Here is a 12,175-nt window from a genome sequence, read left to right on the forward strand (position 1 = left end):
CTCATTTTTATCTCCATCTTCCCTTTATCCCTCTTATCTCCTCCTTTGTCTTTTTCCTGTTCTTACCTTTCCTCTCCCCTTTCCACATCTCATTTCTCCTCTGTAGCTCTCCCTATTTCCCTTTCCAACCGTCACTTCTATTAGGTATGCACAGCTAGGACCCCTGTGGGTTTAGAAAGCCTTGTAACAGAAGCAGAGGCTGACTCCTTTCCTGGCCTTGGAGGCAGAAACGGGCTCCCAGTGAGTGTTGCTCCTTCCCCTTTGCTCCTTACAGCAGGCCCGGCATAGAAGGAGGGTGAGGACTCAGTATCATGTCTGCTCCTGCAATTTAGGGAGCCAGTCCTGTTGATCTGCTTGCAGCTTCCCTGAGAGAGTCCTGAATTTGCCAGAAGAGATTTTCAGAACAAAGCTTGAGAGAGCAGGATGTTTCTCCAGCTCTTTAAGTCTGTAACTCTTTAAACCCAGAATTAGCACATGCTTTAAATTTCAGTCACAAGTCAGAGGTGCAAAAACGAAACTTCATTTCTCTATAACTAAAGTTAATATAGCTCATAACCACCACCCTACCATCCCAACCCTTTTTTTTTTTGCATTTTATTTATTTATTTATTTGGCTTTATTAATAGATATATTTCTTTATTATTAGTTCCAGGTATACAAAACAATAGTGAGACATTTCACCCCTCACAAAGTGATAACCTCCCACCCCCAAACTATCCAACTCTTTTTAAAGAGCCAAAAACGTAACTTGCCAATTCAGGATAACCCAGTTACTTCGGGTTTAGAATTCAGTTTCTTTAGGACAAATATTCTGACAAATTCAGGATTCTCTCTGCCTTCTTCCAAGTCCTGCCCTTTTCACAGCAAGTAATCTCAACTGGAAGGATGGGATTTGTGTGAGCCATACCAGGACATACTCTATATATTTTTCCTCCTTCTATTTGCTCTTTGAATAGATGACCTCTATTTCTCTTTCCTCTTTGCATATACTATAGAAGATTCTGTATGTCACTCATGGTTGGGGGTGAGGTATAGGTGGGATATGCTCAAGTATATGTAGCTTTCCCTGCACCTACCAAGGAGTATAAGACTCTAGTCCTGCCCGTTAGTTTGCATTCTCTCCTCTTGTTCTCATCCTCCAGGCTTTGGCTTTTGATACCTACAGCCAAGATTTTCTCTTTCTTCTCCTTTGATTCTTTTTCTGACCTCTATTTCAGCTTCTCAGAGATAGTCAGCCTCTTGTCCTGGTTTTAATGTTAGAAAGGTTTTGGGGGGTAAAGGAAAATTACAAAGATGGTGAACTATATTGGGTAATATTTCAGAATATTAACCTTTTACATGCAGTTTGCTCTGTGTCTATTTCCTGAACATATTCTTTTATAATTTTAGAAAAGGCACCAAAATGACAATCATGTCAACAACCGTTCTGTTCTGGTGCTGGTGAATGGCAGGTAAGTCCTAGGGAAGCCAGTTTAGGTAGGACTTCCTCTGGGGTAAGGTTGGCCTTGCCTGATGTGCTGACTGCTTTGGAAAGGTAGTTCAGGACAGTGGAAAGAACCCCAGGTTGGACATAAGAATTTGTTTCTAGATCTAGCATACCCTGAATGTGCCATCTCTGGGCTGCATATTTCTTATCTATAAAGTTGAGATCATGTTCTCTACCTTAGAGGATGCTTATGAAAATAAAATGAAGTAACATATTAAAGCAATTAATAAATTATGACGTGATATTAATATGCAAGTGATTTTTTAATATTAGTTCAATGGTTCAGCATAGAGACATCTGTCTTTAGAACATCAGTGGATTCTGCCATGGCTTATTGGCCATTCTGCTATAGCCTTTGGCCAGGCCATCTTTTGTTAACAATCTAAAGAAAGGATTGGCATTGACCCCATTGCTGTGGTATTTGGTCACAGCTATCTAAAGTGTTAGGTCAATGTTTATATTTGGTGGGGTCCTGCAACATTGAGCGGTGTACCTTTGGCAGAAATGAAGGGAGGCAGGCATAATTCCTATAGGAGGCAAAATATGAAGACTATCATAAAAGGTACAAAAAATTATTACAGGAGTTAATAAAAATGAGCAATCATAACTGGTTAAAGGAATCAAGGAAGACTTTCTGGAGGAAGTGATGTTTGTGCTAGACCATAAAGGATGGAGAAGAATTCAGCAAATAGAGATTGTACAAAAGGAAAAATGACTAGTATGTACAGAAGCCTGATTGCAAAGAGGTACAAACCTGAAAGTATTCATGATTGAGGTCCAGTATTTTTTCATGGTGGCGTTACAGAACACCCAGCAGCTATAGCTTTAATCACATAATTGTATTATGTGAAGTTCTTGGGTATCTAATCCTTTTATTTATTGTGGTTGCTAATTCTTACTCTTGATGGATTATTTCCTCAAGTGTTGTGGTCTGTTGAAGATACCACTGAAAAATTCAGTTGTGATTAAAAAGAAGATTAAAACAGAAAGGACAGAAAGAAATAGAAACAAAAAGAAAAGACAAAACTGAGTGTTCAGAAATTTGCGAGGCTAGGGAGTTACTGATCAGATGAATTTAGTCAAACAAACTCCCCAAGTAACTTGAGCACTTGGGTTTTATAAGATTATTGGAGAAGAACTTGTCATAGAGTGGTTTTATGGTGGGCGTTCACAAACAGGGCCCTGATTAGACTTTGTAACCCAGTGAGTGTCTGATTACTGGAACACTTGAGGCAAGGCTGGTTGTTGAAACAGTCTATATTCCAGAAAGTAGCTTTCTTTTTCTAGAACACAGGGGTCTAAGCAGAGCTGCTATTGAAAGTTTGTCTGTTTACAAGTTGTAATTTCTGCGGTTTTCATTTTGCAATACCTTTGGTCACAAGCACATCTTTTTTTTTTTTCTTTTTTGGGGGTGGGGATAGGCAGTACCCTTGTGATCCAGCCATTGGCTGGCTCTGGAGCCCTGGCAGGGATGGGATGGCTTGCAGGGTGGTAGAATAGGCTGGATGAGGAAGCCAGGCCTGAGGAGCTGCCTCTCTGCCCCTTTGATTGCCCACGGGCTGCTGCTGTCCCCACGAGGCCCAGCTGTACCTCAGCATCTCACCCTGGCAGGAGGATTCAGGCCTCACCCGCCTCCACCTCCGTCCTCCCCTCCTATCTTACATACACATCTTTACTGGAACTTTCTTTATGGGAATTCTAAGTTGCCAGAATTTAAGTTGCATCTCTCCGGAGGGGTTTTGTGTTTGCTTCTGCAAGTAACTCAAGGATATCACTTACTCTCACACCTCATGAGGTTACAAATTCTCAAGAGAGCGTCCTCCCCTCCCTGACTCTCAATCCTCCAGGGTAACAAACTTTCGTGCTAGTGAGTTGATTTTTCTTTTTTTAGACTACCTTTTCCCTAATGGTGTTGCTGTTCCAGAGTTCCTGGCTTTATGAGGGGTTCTGAGTTCCAGCTCGCTGCCTGTAAAGCTCCTAAAGCTTAATCTTTGTCACTTTGGTGGGATAAGTTACTAAATATTAAGACTGGCAATCTCCTCCCTGCTCAGGGCAAGAATAGCTTCAGAATATGCTTGCTGTTCTGAATTTCAGTCCTGTCTTTCTGCTCCTTACTTTGTGGTAAGCATAGCCTTGCTTTTGAAAGAATGTTGGCTTTGTTTTATCTAGCATTTCTAAGTTTTTGTAGTAGGAAAAGTACCAAGGTGTTACAGAACTCCAGGAGGTACCATTCACATAAAACAGAATATAATGTGAATGGTCTCCTCTGGAGTCTAAGCAATGACTTCTCTAGCTCTCTGACCAAATTTTCAAAACTGAAAGTTAGAATGCAATGCTTGGAAATTAAAAGTGTACTTACGGCACAACAAGATAGAACGTTTTAAATTAGGAGGAACTGTCTCCCCATCTCCTAAATCTGAGACATGTGGTTGTTACATGTCCAAGAATAAATTAGTAATAGTTTGACAACTCCTTATGTAACAAAATCTAAATTTTTGTTTTAAAAAATATATAACAATACATAATACAAACATAATATAAACATACATAAAACAAAATTTAAAATTTTTGTTTTAAATAATATACCCCCAATTTTTTTTGTTTTAGAACATACATTTAAAAGCTTACATACTTTTAAATCTCCAGGAGAAGCAAGACTAATGTAACGTCGGTTCTACTAGTGAAACTCATGGCAGACAGAATGCCAGAGAACTAGCAAAAGTGAATGTTGAATCAAGACACAAGTAAACACTCAGATATTTTTCTCCAAAGCTTATAGCTACTACCCTTTACTACTATCACCCAGATTTGAAAATTAGGAACAAAATAAGTAAATGTATTGAGATTTATCTGCATAGAGATGACACTTGAAACCAAGGGAAAGAGGTTCAAGGATGTATAATATAAATTGTGATTTTGCAACAAGGACTTTTGTGTATATTATAACACTCAGAGAAAATTTAGTTTGTAATAGGAGTTAAAGAAATATAACCCTGGAATTGGAAAAAAATTATCTAAAAGTAAGAGTGAATTTACAAACATACAAAAGGCCTTTTTGTTTGTTTGGATAAAAGAATATGATCCTCCCCAAAGAAACTATCCTGCCTTTCAGGGTCTGTCACACTGGTGATGTGTGTCATGCCTGTAGATAACATGGCTTCATTTAGTGGGGAAATAGTGGCCTCTAGATGTGCCCTCTCTTTTCTGGCAATTTGGGTGTTTGTCATAATAGAATTGTTGCAAAGGGGTAGCTCATATTTCCAAAATACTTGTGGCAATGTATATTATCTTGTTTAGTCCTTTGTCAGGAAAGATTTATGGACCCTATGCGGTTGGGAAATTGAGGTACAAAAAAAGAGGAGGGAAGAGAGCAGTATTATTGTAGAATTATTGCCAGTCTGCCTTTTATGGGAAGTGGGGTTTAAAGGTCAAAAGTAATCCAGTTTTAACATAAAGAAATAAAATTGGCACAGTCATATGACAGAATAAGAATGAGCCACGTTGTCTGTAAGTGCTCTCCAAGATATATTAGTAAATGAAAAATGCCAAGTGCAGAAAAGTATGTTTTTCGCGCGTAACTTTTAAACATGTTGTATGTGATTATATGTATGGATATTTTCTAGAAAGAAATACAAAAAATTACTAATGTAGTTACCTTTGGGAAGCAAAACTAAAATCTGAGGAGAGAAGAGACTACTTTTTTCTTTTACGTACTTCTTTATTATTTGAACTATTTTTTTTCCACATGCATATATTACTTTTACTTAAAGAATAATTATGTCCATGTATGTCTACATATAATTTTACAGAGTTTTAGAAAACCCCTTACAACCTGAAGTCAAGAGAAATGGGCCCCATTCTTGACCGTAGCAAGGAAGCGGCGTAAACTAACGTGGTCCTCCTCTGAGCCTTGACTTCATCTCTGCTTTTTTTTGTCTTTCTGTCTTGATTGTCAAAACTGGACTTTGGGGAAATTCTCAGAGCAGGCATTCAAGGGTTGTTTTCTTACAGGATGGAGGAAAAAAAATGGATGAATATCCAAGTAGGAGATATAATAAAATTAGAAAATAATCAGCCTGTCACAGTGAGTACCTCTTTGGGCTCTGATTTTTTCTCTTTTTGGTTTGAGTGGGAACAGGGGAACCCTTTTAGCACTTCTGCTGCCACTGCGTTTGGTGACCTTCATCTTGCTCACTGCACCCGGAGCTCAGCAGCTCTTGTGATAAGAAGCTTGTTCTTATCCACCTCTCACTGTCGCTACAGGTAATGAGACTAGTTTGGGGAGGGGTGTGTGTGGTAGCAGTGATGGGTCCTAGACAAAAAAAGTTAACCTAATGTCTATAAAATTCTTATGATGAACATCTGTTCCTGCTTTTGTTACACTGTAATACTAAAATCTGCCTTCCTGCTTTCCTTATCTTCTCTGACTTTCTGACCACAGGCTGATGTACTATTACTCTCTAGCAGTGAACGCCATAGTCTGACGTATGTAGAAACAGCAGAACTAGATGGGTAAGTGTTCCTTCCTAGTAACCCAGTAAGATGATTGAGCCAGCTGAAAGTCATTTCTCACTGAGGAAGAGCATGATGCAGAGAATGAATTGTATTCTCAGGTGGAAGTGACAAAGAGGCTAGAAGTATCCAGATAAGAGAAAATAGGAGGCTAGACTGTTGGGATGTCAAGTCTAAGGCTGAGCTCTTGTGAGCATTAATTGAGCACCCACTGAGTGTAGAATCTGGGCAAATAAACTCCATATTCTCCATCTCTAAACTGGAGACACTCTGGCTGGCTATATTCAGTAATGCTAAGTGGCAGGAAAGAGGTTAACAGAACTGGGAAATTTCAGAATAGATTCCAAAGTTTCGGGGGGTGAAGAGGATGACTATGGAAGTAATAATTTACTGATAAAACACCGTGTTCTATGAAGGATTTACGATAGAAACTCATTAGCATACAAAAGATAAGGTCTTAAGAGGATAGAGGCCGTCTTCAGAGAACTTGTCTTGTGGAGTTTTGTATGGATCTGCATTCTTTCAACTATTCCTCTTGGTGCCTACAAGTTTTTTGAAATGTGGCTTCCATTTTTGCCTTTGTCCCTGCATTCCTGTATCAGCAAATGGGTTGTTGGGCTCTGTTCATGAGTCCTGTAAATCTCTGAAGTGAGAAGTATGTTTACGTGAAGCAGTGTATAGGCTCTTACCAGGACCTGTTCCATATTCTTGAAGGGAGCAGGTGCCTCCTCCACGTTGGTTTGTGTTGCTTCAGCTTCTCTGGAGCATCTGTCCATGGGTTGGTTAAAGTAATGGTGATGTGTTGCAGGAAGAGAGGGGAGTGGGTGTGCTAACAATGGCTTCCTTGTAGAGCCGTCCCACCTCACCAGTGTTCTTGAGAAAGAATAGTGGGAGTGACTCTTATGGCTCAAAGCTATAGCCCCAGTTCTGTTGGAAACATCTATTTTCTAAAACTCCATGAAGAAGCAGGAGAAGCTGGCCCTGTGCTGCTGTGTTGTGTATGTGTCCTGTACACTGGTGACTATGTTCTTTACTCTAGTGAAACCAACCTGAAAGTGAAGCAGGCCATCTCAGTCACCAGTGAAATGGAAAATAATCTGCAGTTGCTGTCTGCCTTCAATGGTGAGTTAGGATATAAGTTTTCCACCCAAATTTTTATCAGTAGAAGTCTGATTAAATAAAGTATGGTACATTTGAACAGTGAATTCTACATAACTTTTTAAAAACGATATTCAAGTTGATGTTTATTGACATGGAAAAAATATTTACATAATAAGTGCAAAAATATTACAATAGACTATGCATAGCATATATAACATAAACTTGTTTTTGGAAACATACATGTTTATGAGAACATATATAGAAAAAACTTGGAAGAATGTGCTTCCAAAGGTTAATAGTACTTATCTCTAGGCAATGGGTGAATTTCACTACTCCTTTCTCATTTTAGTATTTTATACATATTTACAAAGGGCATATTCTCCTTTACTAATCCGGAAAAAGTCAAATTATTTTAACTTTGAAAAAAATACTAGGTTTGCTTTAACTTAAATAGTTTTTTCATTTCTTCAGATTCAGAACTCATATGATCTAGCAATAGTGATAGTGAGAAGTTATCATGGGGGTTTTTCTCAGCCAGATGACCCAGGACTCTCTCTGGATAACCCATGTCACAGACAAAATTACTCTTCTTTGATGTCTAGAAACCTTTGTCTGCCTTTCTAAAGGGAGCTGGTGAGAAATGGGCACTACCTGAGAGAGGATAGGAAAAAATTGTGTATATATTTTCAAAGAGGATGTTCTTTCCTCTTTTCTGTTAAGCCTCTTTCTATCCTGTTAGGAAAGGCCTGAATTTACAGAGCCAGGACTCTTACTTCTTCATTTTTCTTCAGGAGAAATGAGGTATGAGTCTCCCAATAACAAGTTGGACAAATTCACAGGAATACTGACTTACAAGGGAAATAGCTACTTCCTGGACCAGGACAAGCTGCTGCTCCGAGGCTGCGTCATCAGGAATACAGACTGGTGCTACGGCTTAGTGATTTATACTGGTATGTCTCCCTGGGGCCACGGTCAGACCCCCGCCTACTGGGTTCAAGTCAGGGACATGGTGTGGGTACTTAGTTTTCAGGATGTAGATATGGCACTCACATATCAGAACACTGTGGCTTTGGGACAGATGGACAGGGAGGGAGGGAGGTGGGTGGATGGGTGGATGGATGGATCATTTGAGAAAAAACTTTTTTCTTAGAAAAAGGTGACTGCTTTTTTTTTCTCAAGCACAGAGCTGCCTACATATTAGCTCTGCCTATGTTAGCGGAAGGGTTTGTGTTCCAAGGCCACAGGGCATTCATGAGGCTTTGCAACCATATCTGAACACAAGAGAAGGCATGCATATAGAAGAAGTACACATAGAATTCGCGTGTGAAAGGGGAACTCATGAAAGGGGAGAGTATACACGTGGATTACTTCCATGAAGAGAGAATGAACATAGTGCTCATTATGAAGAAGAATATAAAATACAATGTGAAGGTTCATGCCAGAGAAAAAACACATGTGGATCATTAGCAATGGCCCCTCCTAAAATGTCATTTAGAACCATAATCCCTTATATTCAGTGGGGATTTTCTTGGGTTATGATGTGGTTCAGGGAAGTGGAGGAACCTTCTGTGCTACCCTGTGCCCTTGGTGACAGTGGGCAGTGCTGACAACAACCATAAAAAGAAGATGGGGACTCCGAAGATAGCACTGAGGAAAATTCACCACCGTGTAAACTACTCAACTCAGAGCTCCCCTTTTGTAGAATTCACTCCTGGACATGGGGGTCCTCACTTCTATGGAAAATAATGGAACCCAAGCCCTAGAGAGAAGCTTAAGAGTCCAGGGAGGCCTTGGTGGAACTTTCTTCATTGACTCTTGACCTGTGGTGGCACCTTCTAAGCTGCCTAGTCCCAAACTCAAAAGGTGTATTTTCTTCATTGTATTTAAGCAGCTACCCACTCACATTGCCACACATAAAAAGCTCATTTTTCAGCCAATTATTTTTTTCCCTAAAGCAATAGCAGTAAGGTTACCACCCAGCACAAATTTAGATAAGTTACCCTCTGACCCTGGGTTGGTTCCATGGAATTAAAAAATCTCTGGGGGCTTTGAGAAGCTGAAAACAGGAGAACTGATGCCACCTGAGAACACATCGAGGTACGCAGTGCCGACTAGAGGTGCTGATCCTTCTGCATGGTGCCTGCGTCCTTCTGTGATCTCCACATTCTTCTTGAAACCTGGGATAGGGGCAGTCTTTCCATGAACCCTTGGAAGATACTGTCCCTTGTAGCGTCAGTCCCTCAGCCAAACTTCTCACTAGTCCAAGCCCTTCAAGGAATGCTTAGAAGAAAAGAATGGCATAGCTTATGCGCTGCATTCTCGTTGTTTGTCCACATACCAGGACGATCCAGCTCCCCCTATATGAACATCGAAGAAATTCCTTTATTAGAGTATGAATAAGAATAATAATCAGGTGGTAAAAGGCCAGAGAAATTGCTACTTACACTTTCTTCTAAACCTTTTATGTTTTCTCTGCTGCCGTATCTCTGGTCAGTAACTGCCCACTCTAGTCCAAGTGGCCATTAAAAGCTCTTTACTGCTACTTACTACCTGCCCTGTCATGAAGAAATATAGAGTCTCTGTCTCTCAGCCTTTGCAAAGAAGTCTCAGCTCTCCAGCTTCCACCTCAGAAGCAATCGCTGCCACTGCCTTTTCCTTTCTCCCTTTCCTAATTATAGAAACTTTAAATAGAAACTGGGCCCACAGTGGGTTTCCTCAAAAGAAGGTGGGGCTCTCTATCAGGAAATCCATTTTCTAAGCTCAGTAAACCAAATGGTGATGAGAGAGAAGCTTGTGGCTCCCATTCTCTCTTCACTTGTCTGTGAAAGATTGCACTACCGAACATGCTGCAAAGAGAGGGCTCAGCATTGCTGCACTTTGAAAAAGTAGTTGGGATTATTCTTAGACACAAATTTTCTGTTCTTTGACTTATTGGCACCAACTATGAGCCTTTCTCCAGGGCTTTATGCGCGGGCACTGGAAAGAGGTTTGGTTAGGTGATCATGAAGGTACGTTTCAAGCCAATTTCAAGCCTCTGAGTAGGTTCAGTGATTCTAAGAGTTGATGTCTCCTTGTTTCACTTAGGGCCAGACACCAAATTAATGCAGAACACTGGAAAGTCCTCCTTTAAACGGACACACATGGACCATCTCATGAATGTCCTCGTGCTCTGGGTAAGTTAAAGACTTTTTTTCTGTTTCTTTGCAAATAGGCATGCTTCCCTTTCTCCCATGGGAGTTACTGGTATTTCCAACTCAGAATTTAGTTGTTTGAAAATCCCAAGTAGTTTTCAGGACCCTACATGCTAACATCTGAAGCAGAAAAGAACTGAGCCAATTGATAAGGGATTCTCTAGTTTATACCTCTGTTGTGGAGGACAGTTTTGTTTAAAGTGGATCATGGACCCTGCTTTAGAAACTAAGACACATTTTTATTTTCTCATAACCTGTTTCACTCATGACCTCTTTAATAAAACCTTACTTAGACTAATAGAACACGTTACTTAAACTGATGATTTTCAAACTCTGTTTCTTTAGAGGAGTCTAAGGGCTGCTACAGGGGGAAGAGAAGGAGATCAATTGAATTTTGTCCTGGCCTCCATATTCTGAAGTTCCTGCTTCAAAAAGAGCAGCTTCACATTGATCTGTTCTGTAAGATTTCAGTTAGAAAATAGAGGATTCTGCTGCTAAGAAATGAAATTTGAAAAGCACTATAATAGGGTGGCCGGTTGCTCAGTGGTTAGCGTAGTGCTCATAACACCAAGGTCGCTGGATCGATTCCCACATGGACCAGTGAGAAGCAACGGCTTGAGCTTGGAGCTGAGCCTCCAGTGGGCAGCCGGTTGGCTCAGTGGTTAGATCGAGGTGCTTATAACACCAAGGTTGCTGGTTTGATTCCCACATGGACCAGTGAGAAGAAACAGCTTGAGCTTGGAACTGGGCCACCAGTGGGCGGCCAATGGTTCAGTGGTTAGAGCAAGGTGCTCATAACACCAAGGTCGCCGGTTCGAGTCCCAATTGAGCCAGTGAGCTGAGCCCTCCACAACTAGATTGAAAACAACAACTTGACTTGGAGCTGGGCTGCGCCCCCTACAACTAGATTGAAAAACAACGACCTAACATCCTGGAAAAAAACACTGTTCCCCAATACTGTATTCCCCAATAAAAAATAAAAAAAAGCAGTACAGTAGATAATAATCACCTTTGATAATAGGAGTTTAAATTGAAGACTAAATAATCAATTACTTTATTTCCATGCTATCATTTGCAGGTTGCCTTTATTCTTGTTAGATCTAAACAGATTATTTATTCATTTATACAATTTCTTTGCGTAACCAAACTGTTCTAATGCCGCCTATACTTAGGTACATGACTTTTCATTTTTATTTTTACTCTGTTGCTTAGACTTTGAAAATTCAAAAATGCCTTTTTTTCTGTACATTTCTCACAAATATCTGAATTATAAACTACCTGTTCTCCATTTATGATGGGAAATAGCACATTTCTTTTTCTAAGTCTTTTGGATTTAGTAAAGGGGGTTTTAGAAAATTAGGAAGTTTTACTCAGCTTTGAGACCAAAAACTAGTGTCCACTATCTTTCTCTTCTACTATTTGCATAGCTCTTAGCAGTTGAAACAAAGTGGCATTTCCCAGTTTCTTTTTTTTCAATTTTATTTTTTTATATTAGTTTCAGGTGTACAAAACAACATAATGATTAGACATTTACACCCTTCACAAAGTGATACCCCTCCAAGTATACTACCCCTCTAACATTGTATATAGTTGTTACAATTCCATCGACTCTATTCCCTATGCTGTACTCCACATCCTGTGACTATTTATATATATACATACATATAATCATATATATAACTATATATATTACTGTGTGTGTGCGTGTGTGTGTGTGTGTGTGTGTGTGTGTAATTGTAGTTGACATTCAGTATTAGTCTACTTCAGCTTCAGGTGTCCTGGTTTCTTAATGAAGAAGACAATCACAGGGGCCGGCCCGGTGGCTCAGGCGGTTGGAGCTCCATGCTCCTAACTCCGAAGGTTGCCGGTTCGATTCCCACATGGG

At 40.1% G+C, this 12,175-nt stretch overlaps 1 protein-coding gene across 1 annotated transcript in view; it reads left to right on the top strand.

Annotated features, from left to right (window-relative positions):
- The window catches only part of LOC117031537 (phospholipid-transporting ATPase FetA-like), an 82,752-nt gene that overhangs the window by 33,672 nt on the left and 36,905 nt on the right, over positions 1–12,175 (top strand). The window contains exons 5-10 of the mRNA XM_033122028.1: positions 1,390–1,451; positions 5,498–5,570; positions 5,928–5,998; positions 7,038–7,120; positions 7,891–8,049; positions 10,184–10,272. Of these exons, the coding sequence (XP_032977919.1) occupies positions 1,390–1,451; positions 5,498–5,570; positions 5,928–5,998; positions 7,038–7,120; positions 7,891–8,049; positions 10,184–10,272 (537 nt within the window). The remainder of the gene's footprint in view (positions 1–1,389; positions 1,452–5,497; positions 5,571–5,927; positions 5,999–7,037; positions 7,121–7,890; positions 8,050–10,183; positions 10,273–12,175) is intronic.

The sequence above is a fragment of the Rhinolophus ferrumequinum genome, chromosome 12 (assembly GCF_004115265.2).
Source record: "Rhinolophus ferrumequinum isolate MPI-CBG mRhiFer1 chromosome 12, mRhiFer1_v1.p, whole genome shotgun sequence".
NCBI lineage: Eukaryota > Metazoa > Chordata > Mammalia > Chiroptera > Rhinolophidae > Rhinolophus > Rhinolophus ferrumequinum.